The sequence below is a fragment of the Bombina bombina genome, chromosome 7, assembly GCF_027579735.1.
Source record: "Bombina bombina isolate aBomBom1 chromosome 7, aBomBom1.pri, whole genome shotgun sequence".
In the NCBI taxonomy this organism is placed as follows: domain Eukaryota; kingdom Metazoa; phylum Chordata; class Amphibia; order Anura; family Bombinatoridae; genus Bombina; species Bombina bombina.
This window is the reverse complement of record NC_069505.1, coordinates 397,391,128-397,407,923: the sequence shown is the minus strand read 5'-3', so window position 1 is coordinate 397,407,923 and position 16,796 is coordinate 397,391,128. Positions and strand designations below refer to the sequence as shown.

Here is a 16,796-nt window from a genome sequence, read left to right as displayed (position 1 = left end):
GATTTTCTCATCAGGCAATCCTTCCATCCGGGGGAATGGTCTCTCCACCCTAAAGTGTTTGTGGAGATTTGTCTCAAGTGGGGATCACCGGACATAGATCTCATGGCATCCAGGCTCAATTGCAAGCTACCCCAATACGGATCGAGGTCCAGGGATCCCCAGGCAGAGCTGATAGATGCCTTGGCGGTGCCTTGAAGGTTCAGACTAGCTTACATTTTTCCACCCTTACCACTTCTACCTCGTGTAGTGGCACGCATCAAACAGAAGCAAGCTTTGGCCATTCTGATTGCTCCATCATGGCCACGGAGGACGTGGTTTGTGGATCTGGTGGGGATGTCATCCTCTCCACCTTGGAGGTTACCCTGTGACAGGGATCTGCTGGAACATCAAAATCTTGATTCTCTGAGGCTGACTGCGTGGCCAAGAGAGGCTTTTCGGAAAGTGTGATTGATACGCTAATTCAGGCAAGCAAACCAGTCACTCGTCGCATCTACCATAAGGTGTGGAGGACTTACTTGTCCTGGAGTGAGAAGCATAGATATCCTTGGCATAAGGTGAAGGTATCCAGGGTTCTTTCCTTTCTCCAAGAGGGTTTGAAGAAGGGTCTAGCCGCCAGTTCCTTAAAGGGACAGATTTCGGCATTATCAGTCTTGTTGCATAGGAGACTCGCTGAGCTCCCTGACATACAATCTTTTGTTCAGGCTCTGTCTAGAATCAGGCCTGTCTTTAGACAGTCTGCTGCCCCATGGAGCTTAAACTTGGTCCTTAAGGTATTGCAGAAGGTTCCGTTTGAGCCGTTGACATTAAGATTCTTTCCTGGAAGGTTATTTTCCTGTTGGCCATTGCAGCGGCACGCAGAGTATCTGAACTGGCTGCCTTGCAATCTGAGCATGCTTATCTGGTTTTTCATGCGGATAAGGTTGTGCTTTGCACTGGTTTGGGGTTTCTTCCCAAGGTGGTGTCTAACCGTAACATCAAACAGGAAATAGTTGTTCTTTGTGTCCTAACTCTTCTTCTTTGTGTCCTAACCCTTCTTCTTATAAGGAGAGGTTACTTCATAACCTGGATGTGGTTCGTGCCTTAAAGTTTTATCTTCATGCTACAAAGGATTTCAGACAGTGTACATCTCTTTTTGTGGTGTTTTCAGGGAAGCGCAAGGGGCAGAAAGCCTCTTCTACTTCTTTGTCCTTTTGGTTGAGGAGCTTGATTCGCTTGGCCTATAAGACAGCAGGACATAAGCCTCCTCAGAGGATCACGGCTCATTCAACTAGAGCTGTGGCTTCGTCTTGGGCCTTCAAGAATGAGGCCTCTATGGAGCAAATTTGTAAGGCTACTACCTGGTCCTCCTTGCACACTTTTACAAAGTTTTACAAATTTGACGTTTTTGCTTCTGCAGAAGCTGTTTTTGGGAGAAAGGTTTTGCAGACTGTGGTGCCCTCAGATTAGGGTCCGCCTTTTTACCCTCCCGGTTTCATTCAGTGTCCTCTAGAGCTTGGGTATATGTTCCCAACAGTAATGAATGAAGCCGTGGACTCTCCTCCCCTTAAGATGAAAAACATAAATTATGCTTACCTGATAATTTCATTTCCATCGAGGGGAGGAGAGTCCAATGGGCGGACCTAAATTTAATTAATCTTCTGGCACCATTTATACTCTGATATTTCTCCTACTGGGGATGAGGGAAGTGGGGGAGGTATTTAAGCCTTTGGCTGGGGTGTCTTTGCCTCCTCCTAGTGGCCAGGTTTTTAATTCCCAACAGTAATGAATGAAGCCGTGGACTCTCCTCCCCTCGATGGAAATGATCAGGTAAGCATAATTTATGGGGGGTTTTAAAAGTAGTGACTTAATCTCAGGGGCATGCACGTGTCTGGAACACTATATGGCAGCAGTTTTGCAAGAATGTTATCCATTTGCAGTATCACTATATGGCAGCTCTATTTCCTGTCATGTAGTGCTCCAGATGCCTACCTAGGTATCCCTTCAACAAAGAATATCATGGGAACAAAACAAATTTGATAATAGAAGTAAATTGTAAACTTTTTTTTATTATTATTCTGATTCAAATACTAATGAGTCAAAGCATTTTATTATTGCACTGTTGGTTTCAAATAATTACGTGATTACCTTCCACAAATGTGTTAAACACATAGTAAAAGTCAGTTCCAGAGAAGCAATGCACTACTGGGGGGGTATCTGATAATTGGTGGGCATGCACATATGCTTCTATTTATTGGCCCAGTTATATTAATACTGAAAAAGAACAAAATAAGTGTAAAGTTTTAGTGCCCATAAAGCAAAAGGCACCGCCATGTTGTAACTTAGGTGGTTTTCTTCTCCGATAAGGCTAATTAGGGACAGTTATAAATAACCAATGACTGTGTGGGATATTGCAGTGCAAAGTTTGGAGTCTCTTTTAAAAGGAATAGGGAGGCCCACAACTTTCAGAATTAAATTACAGCAAAAGTGGCCCAAATAAAGAAAGACAATATATTACATAGTTTTTTTCAGCTATATATAATTAAACATTTTATATAACGATTTCATAGTGTTTAATGTTCCTTTAATTTGTTATGTTTAGCCTGCTGTATGTGTGACAGATACTCGCTACCCAGACTGGGTAGCTCCGCCAAAAGGACCTTGCTTCTTTCATGGAAGGCTGCAGCTATGTAGCTGCCAACTGACCACAGCCAGTAGCCCACCCAGATGCCAAACAGCACCAGTATTTTAGGATCCCACCCTGTGACAGACTCCGGCTACCCCTACTGGGTAGCTCTGTCAGAGGGTCCTTCCTATGCCTGGAACAGGCTGCTATGTAGCCCAGGAAAGTGATTTTAGCAGGAGCCCACCCAAATAACTAGACATACTAGCATTCAGGTATACCAGGAACTGATTTTATTGGGAAACACACATTCCTTTTATTCACATAGCTCATCTTGATAAGACACTGGACAATCCCACAATTTTCCCGCCATTCCCGCCCCTCCAGACAGGCTGGCGCCTCCATAGCAGCCACAGTCCCACAGAATCCCAGTACCCATGGGTGGCGGTTTCGGGTGATCCTAGTGGAGCAGCGGCACTTCCAGGGTGTCATTTTAAAGCTCTCGGTCCCCAGATACCACAGTCCAAAAAGTGGCTTCGTTACTGGGGTTCGGAGACACAGTCCGTTGAAGTTATGGGGGTAGGGGGGTTCAAAACCCCCGGTTCCCAAATGAGCTCCCCTCCGATAATTCCCCCAGCTCTTGTCCTCCCTAGGGGCTACCAATCCCCAAAAGAGCGGAGCTCTGGGGCAAAGGGCCGCTGGAGCGACCAGGGGTAAAGTTATTGTGTGTCCTGCTGTTCTGTGGCTGATCGGGAGTTCCAGGAGCCCGGCCAGCCTGAGAGGGGTTACGCGGGTGTCCATTGTGAGGTGGCCGACTGGGAGTTCAAGGAGCCCGGCCAGCGCAGGAGGGTTTTTCCCGGTCATAGATCAGCTCTTCCATGACCAAGTGTACACATCAAAACAATACATAACACGCATCTGGGAGATCCCGTAAGCCATGAAATGGCCAAATCTAATGTAATAGGGAGTGAGCCATGTAGTAGGGGGGTAGCCTTGACTGTCTGGTATCCATGACAGTATGTGTCAGCATTTCTTTGTTTTACTATGTCATTGTGTACCCCTATTAAAGGGACATTATACACTAGATTTTTTCGGCATAAATGTTTTATAGATGATCCATTTATATAGCCCATCGGGTCGTGTTTTTGTAACGATGTATAGTTTTGCTTATTTTGTAATAACATTGTGCTGATTTTCAGACTCCTAACCAAGCCCCACAATGTCAGATGTATACTGATGTCTACAAATTCCTGCTTGCTTGTTATCTGTCTTTTCATATGCAGGGAATTGGGTTTTGTTTACCCAGACCCTTTCAGTGGGTGTCACAGCCTAACCTCATCAACAGTGCTAAACTGGTAGCTTCTAAGTACGTTTTTAAAAGGTTTTATACAGGATTTTTAGATCAGTATCTGAGCATAATCTTCTTTATAGTAGTGTCTATTACATGCAGTCATATGAAAATTAGTTTATACTGTCCCTTTAAATACTTTATAATTGCATGTTCAACAAGCACATAATACAAAGACAATGCACTAATACAAAGGCCCGATTAAACTTCACCGGATCAGATGTGTTTTTTCACACTGACCCTTGCAGGGGCTGCCTGGTGGAATTATTATTAAAAAGGGGCAGTCTCTGCGTATAGAATCTTCCATTCACCTCTATTTCCTTCTTAATATGAGGAGAGTCCACGGCTTCATTCCTTACTTGTGGGAAATACTGAACCTGGCCACCAGGAAGAGGCAAAGACACCCCAGCCAAAGGCTTAAATACCTCCCCCAATTCCCTCATCCCCCAGTCATTCTTTGCCTTTCGTCACAGGAGGTTGGCAGAGAAGTGTCAGAAGATACAGATTAGTTCCTTATGGAGGGTATCTACCCTTCGGAATGGGACTGGAGTTTTAAGTAGTCTTGTTAGCCTCTCATTGAGAGCATTGACTAACGTAAGAGTCTGGAGATGCAGGGAAAGTCTTTCTGCAAACCCATCCAGACTCGTATTAACCGCTCCTAAGCAATCAGTGTTGACGAGTTTCACTGCCTGCTTTTTTTCACTCAAATCCATGTCAGGAGCGACAAGACTGTCAAACTTGAGAGGCTGTGTTTCTGTTCCACGGCATAGATTCCAGTAAGACCATTTATTTTATACACTTATGATAACGCAAGAAGACAGGGTCACAGTGTGGCTCCTTTTATCTGAATGGAATCAAGAGTTAATATCTCCGGAAGGAACAGGGGGGATTAATCACATAATGTAAATATTGTGTTTATGCTGCGACATGTGTGAGATGAGGCTCAGGCAGATGTTGGAATGTACAGGTTTTGCTTTCATTTTGATTTAGCTGCCTGTTAGGCTTGGCGCACTTTTAGCAGGGGCGGTCCTGCGTGGTGCACCACGTGACAGAGTGTGATCACATCTGATCCCTTCTTCCTGACCATGCGTTTTACTGGAGAAGAAGCGGTTTCTCTGTTGGGCCTGGGTCATAGAAGGTGGTGAGTGCCCCAGCCATTGGGGGTATAAAGGTGCCATTTTTCTTTTTCTATTGTCTATTTTATAAGTGCAAGCTATGAAGGACTCCGATACGTTAGAGAGTACTCCCTCTTTACCGAAATCCAATCCCTGTCTATATTGTGAGGAGGCCACGTTATACCCACCTGCTCAATTATGTTTCACATGCCTTGATAGAGTAATTATATCAAAGAAAGCTAATATGTTTAGTACTACTGAGCCTTCTACCTCTGAGGAGTCTCCGTCCCGTGAGGTGCGCACCCTACAGTCATCTCCTAATACACATGCAGCTTCCCGTAGCACTCCTATTCCTCCATCTGGAGGGGCCCTTTTACCGCCAGACTTTACTGAGCAGTTACAAATGGCAGTGTCTGCGGCCTTCAGTGCTTTACCTTGCCCTGCTAAGCGCAAGCAAAAGGTCAAATATTGCTATCCAGGGGTCATCTACTAGCTTATTGGATTTATCTGATACTAGATTATCTGCTGAGGAAGACACCTCTGATACTTCAGAGGATGCTCTTTCTGGGTTGGAATCTGCTGCCTCTAAGCCTCCAGCTGCGGAGGAACCAGACTTTAGATTTAGGATTGAACACGTACGCTTTCTGCTAAAGGAAGTTTTGGCTACTTTGGAGGTTCCAGAACCTAAATTACCTAAGGAACCTTGTATACCTAAATTAGATAAAGTCTACAAGGACAGGGTTGTACCACAGACTTTCCCAGTTCCCGTTAAGATAGCGAACATTATTAAGAACGAATGGGAAAGACTTGGCTCTTCTTTTTCCCCTTCTTCTTTTAAGAAATTGTTTCCGGTTCGGGACTCTCAATTAGAGGTGTGGGGTTCGTTTCCTAAGGTGGATGGCGCTATCTCCACTCTGGCTAAGCGCACTACTATCCCGCTTGAGGATAGTTCGTTGTTTAAGGAGCCCATGGATAAGAAGCTGGAAAATGTATTAAGAAAGATGTTTTAGCATACAGGATATTTGTTTCAACAGGCAGCGGCTGTCGCTGCGGTTGCTGGAGCAGCTACCTATCGGTGCGACTACTTATCTGAGTTGATCGAGGTGGAGTGTCCCCACAACTAGATCCAGGAAAGAATTAAGGCCTTAAGGGTAGCTAATTCTTTTATTTGTGATGCAAATATGCAGATTATTTGCCTGAATGCCAAGGCTTCAGGTTTTTCTGTCCTAGCCCATAGGGCACTCTGGCTGAAGTCTTAGTCTGCTGAGATGACTTTGAAATCTAGACTTCTTTCCCTCCCATTTCAGTGAAAGATTATATTTGGTCCAGGCCTGGACTCAATCATCTCCACGGTTACTGGAGGCAAAGGTGCCTTTTTACCGCAGGATAAGAAAAACAAGCCTAAGGGACAAGGTTCTAATTTTCGTTCCTTTCGTTTGGATAAATCCCAACGTCAGCAACAACCCTCTGCAAAGCCTGAGCAGTCCAAGGGAACGTGGAAACCGACTCAGTCCTGGAATTAAATCCAAGCAGAGCAAGAAGCCCGCCGAGTCAAAGTTGGCATGAAGGGGTGGCCCGCGATCTGGATCTGGTAGGGAGCAGACTGTCACTCTTTTCAGAAGCCTGGTTTGGGGACGTGCAAGATCCGTGGGTCCTGGAGGTCATCGATTAGGGATACAGGATAGGTTTAAAGTCTCATCCTCCCAGGGGCAGATTCCTCTTATCAAGCCTGTCTTCAAGGCCAGAAAAGAGAGAGGCTTTTCTAGGGTGCGTGAAGGATCTCTCCTCCCTCGGGGTCATTGTACCGGTACCGCCAGCAGAGAGAGGTCTGGGTTACTACTCAAACCTTTTTTGTGGTCCCAAAGAAGGAGGGTACTTTTTGCCCGATTCTGGACCAAAAGTGTTTAAACAAATTCCTATCTGCCCCCTCGTTTAAGATCGAGACAATAAGGTCCAGTCTTCCCTTAGTTCAGGAAGGACAGTTCATGACCACGATAGACTGATAGAAGGATGCCTTCCTTCACGACCCTATATACAAGGAACACGTCAAGTTCCTAAGATTTGCATTCCTGGACCAGCACTTCCAGTTGATTGCACTTCTGTTTGGTCTAGCTACTGCTCCAAGAGTTTTTACGAAGGTTCTAGGGGCTCTGCTCGCAGTGGCCAGAACCAGAGGTATAGCAGTGGCACCTTACTTAGACGATATTCTGGTTCAAGCACCATCCTGTCGTCTGGCAGAGGACCATTCGAAAGCTCTTCTTTCTCTTCTTCGATCTCATGGATGGAAGATAAACTTAGAAAAGATTGTTTAGAGGAAAAGAGGGGGGGGAGTAAAAGGGAGTAGAGTTATAAGAATGGTACCAGGTTTAGCCTATATTAATTTGTAATAATAGTATTCTAATTACTAGAATTTGAGTTTGTATATAACAACAGCGAGACCTGGAGTGGATTATTCAATAGGGCAACTGACAACAACTAGACAAACTAGTTGTAACTGAGAGTACAACAAAGTTTAAAGAGAGAATAATTCCACTGAGTATTATCAGACTAACTCTACTAATATCAAAAAGTGTTCAAAATAATTAAATCGTTCCCAATCATTCATACATTAAATTTTATTAAATTAACTAAGGAACTCACACTCATTCAGTAGCAAAGGCTGTGAATTAAAACCACTTGAACTCTGTGGTTTGCGTAATAGCTATTAGATATATCAGTCCACTATTCAATATCCCCAATCCGTTTTTGAATTAGAATTAACTAAGCCCTTACAATCCGAGGGCTGTATTAATATTAATATATGATAATAAAGGATTGGAGGACATAAATTAAACCACTTCTTAATCTATTTTCCACAAGAGTAAGCACATTAAAAACAAAACAACAGGAGAGACTAAGCTGCCCCTGCCGGACCCCTGACGCGCGTTTCACGAACGCTTCCTCAGAGGGGGTGCGGGCCGCTGCTACTCGGCGTCTTTTATTCAATTGCAATGCCCACCACTCATACCGGACTGGTTAAACGAATGGGAGTTGTCTCCCTATGATTAGCTGAATATCCTATCCATCAAAGCATCAGCATCTTACGTATAAGGAACTCGAGATTAGACAGTGGGTGTGATTCTGGTCATCGCTTAGTCATAGCGGTAGGACCAATCCACAGCAGGGTTGTCATTCCTATACGGGGCGTGAAAGTTAGAGCTAATGTGATTGGACGATCAAGTGCCTCAGCACTATTTGTAAATATCGAGATTCACGAATTATAAATTCATCTGTAAATCTCTTTACACATCTACAATAAGTAATTTTCGAGACTATTGTTTTTTACCCGCTCTGAAACGGATTGATAACAGGGTATATTAATGCAAAATGTGATATAAGACATGCAGACAATTCCTACCCTTATTACACATAAACGGCTCTAATGATCCACAATTAAAGCTTACTATAATATACAAACTGGTTATTCAGAGGTTTGCGATGTTTGTTGTTACTTTATCTTATATTCATTCACAGTAGATAATCACTGTTATATTGTTATTTATTATAAGGGTCTCAAATGTGCTCTTAAGACAGATATCAGTATATTAAGTTTACATTGGGTGTTTGTACTGCATGATTTTTTATATTGCATTGTAAAGTTTATTCCTCCTATCTTAGAGGTTAGTGTTAATGCACATACTGTCAACATAATATTTGCTTTTTTGCAAAAGGTCTTAGCTACAACTGCGTGTTAGAATACCTATGTTGTTACAATAATATCTGTTGAACCAAAAATCATGACTGCAAATCCTATTTACTAGATTAGCTAATAGAGGAAGGGGTATGATATAGGTAAGAAATTTTATTAATTTACAGGAATTCAATATATTATCCTTATATTATGAGGACAGATAATATACCTAGATAAATAAAGATAAGAGATATAAGTGAAATATAAATATTTATATTTATCTTAGCAGTGGCAGTATTTGGAACTTGATACTAATGTGTACAAAGGAGAATTTTTGTGTATAGTGGAGAGATTCTGTCTCTTTGTGATAAGTGCAAAAAATAAAAAAATTACGAGGAATAAAAAGGGAAATAAACAACAATAGACCCAAAAATCTATTACTAGTGCAAAAGTCTTGTGGTAAGTGTGATTTATTTATAAAGTAACCTAATTGCGTTACTTTCATATATGATGGGGTTAATAGAAACCCATTATAATGGTGAAAAAATGGTATATAATTAATATATTAATTTTATAAGGAATATCTGTTTCGAGTATCCTTACGTGGTGGTTATCACTTTTATTAGGAGCATCTTATTAGAGTCTCCTTGTGAGGTAACTGTAACTTTTACCCAGGTGTAAAGTGCTTTATAAATATAATTTAATGCTAAATAGTGAAATGGTGCAAAGAAGCATGTTCGTTCAATTCCTTATTTGCATCGAGGTATTGTAACTTGTATTTATTATTACACATGATGTTATATATTGATTTATGATATTTTTTTCAAGTAATTAATTTTATTAACTTTATAAATAAATTACTTATTACTTATAAATTACTTTATAAATAAATCACACTTACCACAAGACTTTTGCACTAGTAATAGATTTTTGGGTCTATTGTTGTTTATTTCCCTTTTTATTCCTCGTAATTTTTTTATTTTTTGCACTTATCACAAAGAGACAGAATCTCTCCACTATACACAAAAATTCTCCTTTGTACACATTAGTATCAAGTTCCAAATACTGCCACTGCTAAGATAAATATAAATATTTATATTTCACTTATATCTCTTATCTTTATTTATCTAGGTATATTATCTGTCCTCATAATATAAGGATAATATATTGAATTCCTGTAAATTAATAAAATTTCTTACCTATATCATACCCCTTCCTCTATTAGCTAATCTAGTAAATAGGATTTGCAGTCATGATTTTTGGTTCAACAGATATTATTGTAACAACATAGGTATTCTAACACGCAGTTGTAGCTAAGACCTTTTGCAAAAAAGCAAATATTATGTTGACAGTATGTGCATTAACACTAACCTCTAAGATAGGAGGAATAAACTTTACAATGCAATATAAAAAATCATGCAGTACAAACACCCAATGTAAACTTAATATACTGATATCTGTCTTAAGAGCACATTTGAGACCCTTATAATAAATAACAATATAACAGTGATTATCTACTGTGAATGAATATAAGATAAAGTAACAACAAACATCGCAAACCTCTGAATAACCAGTTTGTATATTATAGTAAGCTTTAATTGTGGATCATTAGAGCCGTTTATGTGTAATAAGGGTAGGAATTGTCTGCATGTCTTATATCACATTTTGCATTAATATACCCTGTTATCAATCCGTTTCAGAGCGGGTAAAAAACAATAGTCTCGAAAATTACTTATTGTAGATGTGTAAAGAGATTTACAGATGAATTTATAATTCGTGAATCTCGATATTTACAAATAGTGCTGAGGCACTTGATCGTCCAATCACATTAGCTCTAACTTTCACGCCCCGTATAGGAATGACAACCCTGCTGTGGATTGGTCCTACCGCTATGACTAAGCGATGACCAGAATCACACCCACTGTCTAATCTCGAGTTCCTTATACGTAAGATGCTGATGCTTTGATGGATAGGATATTCAGCTAATCATAGGGAGACAACTCCCATTCGTTTAACCAGTCCGGTATGAGTGGTGGGCATTGCAATTGAATAAAAGACGCCGAGTAGCAGCGGCCCACACCCCCTCTGAGGAAGCGTTCGTGAAACGCGCGTCAGGGGTCCGGCAGGGGCAGCTTAGTCTCTCCTGTTGTTTTGTTTTTAATGTGCTTACTCTTGTGGAAAATAGATTAAGAAGTGGTTTAATTTATGTCCTCCAATCCTTTATTATCATATATTAATATTAATACAGCCCTCTGATTGTAAGGGCTTAGTTAATTCTAATTCAAAAACGGATTGGGGATATTGAATAGTGGACTGATATATCTAATAGCTATTACGCAAACCACAGAGTTCAAGTGGTTTTAATTCACAGCCTTTGCTACTGAATGAGTGTGAGTTCCTTAGTTAATTTAATAAACTTTAATGTATGAATGATTGGGAACGATTTAATTATTTTGAACACTTTTTGATATTAGTAGAGTTAGTCTGATAATACTCAGTGGAATTATTCTCTCTTTAAACTTAGAAAAGAGTTCTCTTATTCCCAGTATCAGGGTGGAATTCCTGGGTACGATAATAGACTCCATATCCACGAGGATATTTCTTACAGACCAGAGATGTTACAAGCTAACTTCCAATTGTCTTGCCCTCCAGACCTCCTTAAGGCCCTCTGTGGCTCGGTGTATGGAGGTAATTGGTCTCATGGTGTCCTGTATGGACATCATTCCTTTTGCCAGATTCCATCTCAGACCTCTTCAGCTGTGCACACTGAGACAGTGGAACGGCAATCATTCGGATATGTCTCAACAGATTTCTCTGGACAACCGGTCAAGAGAATCGCTCTCCTGGTGGCTCTGTCCAGATCACCTGTCCCAAGGGACATCCTTCTTGAGACCATCCTGGGAGATTGTGACTACGGGCGCGAGCCTCACAGGATGGGGAGCTGTTTGGGGTGTCAGGAAGGCACAGGACCTGTGGACTCGAGAGGAATCCCTCCTCCCGATCAACATTTTGGAACTTCGAGCGATCTTCAATGCTCTGAAGGATTGGCCTCTTCTGGGTTCGGCCCAGTTTATCAGATTCCAATCGGACAACATAACCTTGTGGCTTACATCAGCCATCAGGGGGAATGAGGAGCTTCCTAGCAATGAGGGAAGTATCTCGAATTCTGGAATGGGCGGAGGCCCACAACTGCTCGCTGTCAGCGATCCACATTCTGGGTGTGGACAACTGGGAAGCGGATTTTCTCAGCAGACAATCCTTTCATCGGGGGAATGGTCTCTCTATCCCGAGGTGTTTGCGGAAATTTGCAACAGATGGGGGACGCCGGAGATAGATCTCATGGCTCAATTCCAAGCTACCCAGATATGGGTCGCAGTTCAGGGATCCTCAGGTGGAGCTAATAGATGCATTAGCAGTGCCTTGGAGGTTCAGTCTGATCTACATTTTTCCGCCGTTACCTCTTCTCCCAGGTGTAGTGGCCCGCATCAAACAGGAGCAAGCATCAATGATTATAATTGCTCCATCATGGACGCGGAGGATGTGGTTTGCGGATCTGGTGGGGATGTCCTCATCTCCTCCATGGAGGTAACCTTGTTGCAGGGATCTGCTGGAGCAAGGTCCCTTTGTTCATCAAAATCTAGATTCTCTGAGGCTGACTGCGTGGAGATTGAACGCTTAGTCCTAGCCAAGAGAAGTTTCTCGGAGAGAGTTATTGATACTCTCATTCAAGCTTGTAAGTCGGTTACTCGTCGCATCTATCCAGTCCAGTCTTTTGTTCAGGCTCTGACTATAATCAGGCCGGGGTTTAGATCTAGTGCTCCTCCTTGGAGTTTTAATCTTGTTCTTAAGGTTTTGCAGAAGGCTCCGTTTGAGCCTATGCATGTAATTGACGTTTTTGCTTCGGCTGAAGCAGCTTTTGGGAGAAAGGTTTTTCAGGCTTTGGTGCCCTCAGAATAGGGTCTGCCTCTCTTTTTACCCTCCCGTTTCATTCAGTGTCGTCTAGAGATTGGGTATATGTTTCCCACAAGTAAGTAATTAAGCCGTGCACTCACTAATAATTAATTAATTAATTAAGAAGGAAAACATAAATTATGCTTACCAGATAATTTCCTTTCCTTCTGTATGAGGAGAGCCCACGGTCCCCACCAGTAGTCTCTGTTGAGCGGACCTAAATTTTTGTTTTGTTCTTATGGCACCATTTATACCCTGATATTTCTCCTACTGTTCCTTGTTCCCTCTGCAGAATGACTGGGGATGAGGGAAGTGGGGAAGGTATTTAATCCTTTGGCTGGGGTGTCTGCCTCCTCCTTGTGGCCAGGTTCAGTATTTCCCATAAGTAAGGAATGAAGACATGGACTCTCCTCATACAGAAGGAAATTATCTGGTATTCATATGCTTGTGTTTTCCTATTGGGATATTAAGTATTTTGCGTATTTTGTCACAACCTCGCCATCTTTTCTTTTGCGAGAAAAAAGCAAGTAAGATCTGTAGGGTTGAAATGTTTAGATAATTATGCTGGGATTTAAAAGACAATTTCATACACGCCCATATTCAGCCAATTTTACCATAAAACAACAATTACGTTTTGTATTTTGTACTTATAAGTACAAATTTCTATGTGTTTTTTGGACATCCAGTGTACTTGAATTACAATTTACGTTGTACATATTTAATGCGATTTATTCCTGTGTAATTGTATAATTTACATGCAAATTTTGTTACAAGTTTAGATGCACCTTAACAATACAATTTCTTTCCTGCATGTTTTTGTGTGAATGGTTCATTTATTTGTTTTGTATGATTTTTAATTTATGATTTTCATTGTGCACTTATGTAATGTAAGTATCTCCCTCTCATAGGAAAATGCAGTATACGTCCCTTAGCGAGACACCATAATTTGAGGGTACAAAACAGTTTTAGATAGATCCAACAGAGAAATAGAAGTACTGTCAAGCATTCTTAAATTATCTAGCCAGCCCAGAGACCTTTAGATAATTGGGCCCTTATTCTGAGTTTTAAAGGTACACTAGAAACTTTGAGATGGTAATATCAACTAATAAGTTGTATATATAAAACAAACAATATACTTTCATTATTTATTTTGTCCCCTATTCCTGTAATTCCATTCTGAAATTGTGAGCTTTTCAGTTCCTGTTAGAAATGGAACTGCAGAACACTTTTATATTCCACACAGCCATTGGCTGCACACTCTAGTGATCTATTTATAACTGTCTCTAATTGGCCACAGCAGAGAAGGTAACCTACGTTACAACATGGCAGCTCCCATTGATTTATAGACACTAAAACTTTACACTTATTATGTCACTATTTAAACAGCTAATGAAACTTTAAAAAATACATCTACATGTTATTCTCAGACTAATCTTTTCTTTGAATGCATCATTCTATCTAGCATTTATTTAGTGTTTAATGTCCCTTTAAATGAACAGTAGATTTTTTTTCTGACAATTTTCAAAATTCACTTTGCTGCCCCTGTATCATGTGACAGCCATCAACCAATCACAGACTCATATAGGTATACACTGTGAACTCTTGCACATGCTCAGTAGGAGCTGGTACCCCAGAAAGTGTGCTTATAAAAAAAAAAATGAAAGTAAATTAGAAAGTACTTAAAACTGCACACTCTATCTGAGTCATGAAAGTTTAATTTTGACTTTAATGTCCCCTTTAATAGACCCAACACTATGGAATTTGGTGTCACTTTACAAATAAGTAATATTATGAATAACTAGGAGCTACTAGTATGAGTGGAACAGTAGGGAGATATGAAGCAGCGGTACGTGTTTCAGTTATTAGTTATGATGCACTCAGTGTACTCTTGTTTTACAGGCGGGCAATGCCGTTTGGATGTGTGACATTAGGTGACAAGAAAGATTACAATCAACCCACAGAAGTGAGCGACAAATATGACCTGGGTCAGCTCATTAAGACGTGAGTATTCAACGGGTCATACACAAATACCAACCGCCTCATCTCCATCTCACACACACAGATGGCACCAGCCTGCAACATAAAGGGGTAGATTTAGCAAAGCTTTGCACCCTTTACGACTGCAGGTTCTCACAGGAGAACCTGCAGTCCGTATTTAACAAGCAGCGGTCATCAAACCGCTGCTTTCCTAACCTTTCGCCACCTCTTAGGTGACGAATTTCAATCTCCCCACTCTCGTCCAACCGGGTGATTGACAGCTCCTGCCCGAGCATGTTTGGCTGTGCGTGGGCAGGGGGCGGGATTGCACGCGAGTGCGAAATAGAGCTTGTGTGCAATGCTGAATTCCGGCAGCGGAATTCAGCCCACTAGAGGCGAGCTGCGGTGGTCAGGGGCTCGTATGTGCGCCCCTGTCCGCCGCAGCTTGATAAATCAACCCCAAAGTCTCTACATCACATTGAGAATCTCTAAAAAATACTACCACTTTACACACAGCTGCAGAAATGGTGTCAACTTCTCCAAATCTGCAGTGATAATGCTGGCATCTGATATTTATTGGCAATGCCAGTCTCCTTAAGGCTCACTGAAATGGCAGTAAATACCTTGTAATTATAAAACTGTTGTGTTGCTATGGAACACTGGTTTTCAAAACTGTTATCAGTCCTCCCTAACAGGCCAGGTTTTCAGGATGACCTTGGGTGAGAGCAGCTAAAATAACCATGGTTACTAATCAGCTGATTATTTCACCTGTGATCCAGTTCAGATATCCTCAAAATCTAATCTGTTAGGGAGGTCTGAGGACAGGTTTGAAAACCAGTGCTATAGAATAACATATCAGCCAAACCTTAAAGGGACATGAAACCCAACATTTTGTTTTATGATTCATACAGAGTATGCACTTTTAAACAAATTTCTAATTTACTTATATTATCAAATTTGTGTTGTTCTCTTTGTATCTTTTGTTGAAAGAGCACTAGATGGTAGCACTATTTCCTGCCATGTAGTGCTTCAGACACCTATGTAGGTAGCTCTTCAACAACGAATAATAGAAGTAAATGGGAAACTTTTATAAAAATGTAAGCTCTGTCTGAATCACAAAATATATATTTTGGTTTCATATCCCTTTAATGTTTTTAAAACAAACTAACATCCTTTTTAGTGCAAACTCCTCCCACCATTTACCTTATATGGAGGAGCCAATCTGCGCTTTAGTCTACAGACAACAAGGTCACTGTCATAACGTTAGTATAAAGGGAATTGTTTTGCAGTTATTAGTAAAGCCAATTAGGGACATATATGTAGCAGGGTTAGTCTTGATATGTCAGCAGGTGCATTTTAAATTCTGTGAATTAGAAATTGCTCAATTCTCAGAGCTAAATTACATGAAAAGGGGACAACATAAATAATAAATTAGTTTCATTGTACATAATTAAACATTTTATACACAAATCTCAGTGTTTACTATCCCTTTAAAGAGACAGTAACAATTTGAGACTTTAATATAAAATGCTTACTTATACATAGTACAACAACGTTGCAATGTATTTTATTTATTTTACCCTCTTTTCCTATAATTTAAAAGGATAGGAAAGTCAAAATTAACCTTGCATGATTCAGATAGAGCAAGTCATTTTAAGACACTTTTAAATTCACTTATATTTTCAAATGTGCTTCGTTCTCTTAGTATCCCTTGTTAAAAAATGAATACGCACATATCATACACTAGTGGGAGCTGCTGCTAATTGGTGCCTGCACACATTTGTCTCTTGTGATTGGCTAAATAGATATTTTCAGCTTCCTGTCAGTAGTGCAATGCTGACCCTTCAGCAATGGATAACAAGAGAATGAAGAAAATTTGATAATAGAATTAAATTGGAAAGTTGTTTAAAATCTTATGTTCTATCTGAATCATAAAAGAAAATTTTTGGATTTACTATCCATTTAAGTCTGAAAATTGCGTATTTTGCATCCTTGAAAAGTTAAAGCATACATACCCAGGCTTCACAAGCCTAACCCTGCAACATGTCTGTTCTTAATTTGCAGTTTACTATCTTATCTTTTATGCACATGCCAAGACACTGCATATTTTGTTAACATACTAATATTGGCAATCCA

The 16,796-nt window shown here is 40.7% G+C and overlaps 1 protein-coding gene across 4 annotated transcripts in view; it reads left to right on the top strand.

Moving 5' to 3' along the window:
* Positions 1–16,796, top strand: part of CAMKV (CaM kinase like vesicle associated) — a 287,821-nt gene that overhangs the window by 159,204 nt on the left and 111,821 nt on the right. For all 4 annotated transcript variants that reach the window (XM_053721148.1, XM_053721147.1, XM_053721146.1 and 1 more), the window contains exon 2: positions 14,583–14,684. In XM_053721148.1, coding sequence (XP_053577123.1) covers positions 14,590–14,684 — 95 coding nt within the window. In that variant the 5' untranslated portion in view covers positions 14,583–14,589. The remainder of the gene's footprint in view (positions 1–14,582; positions 14,685–16,796) is intronic.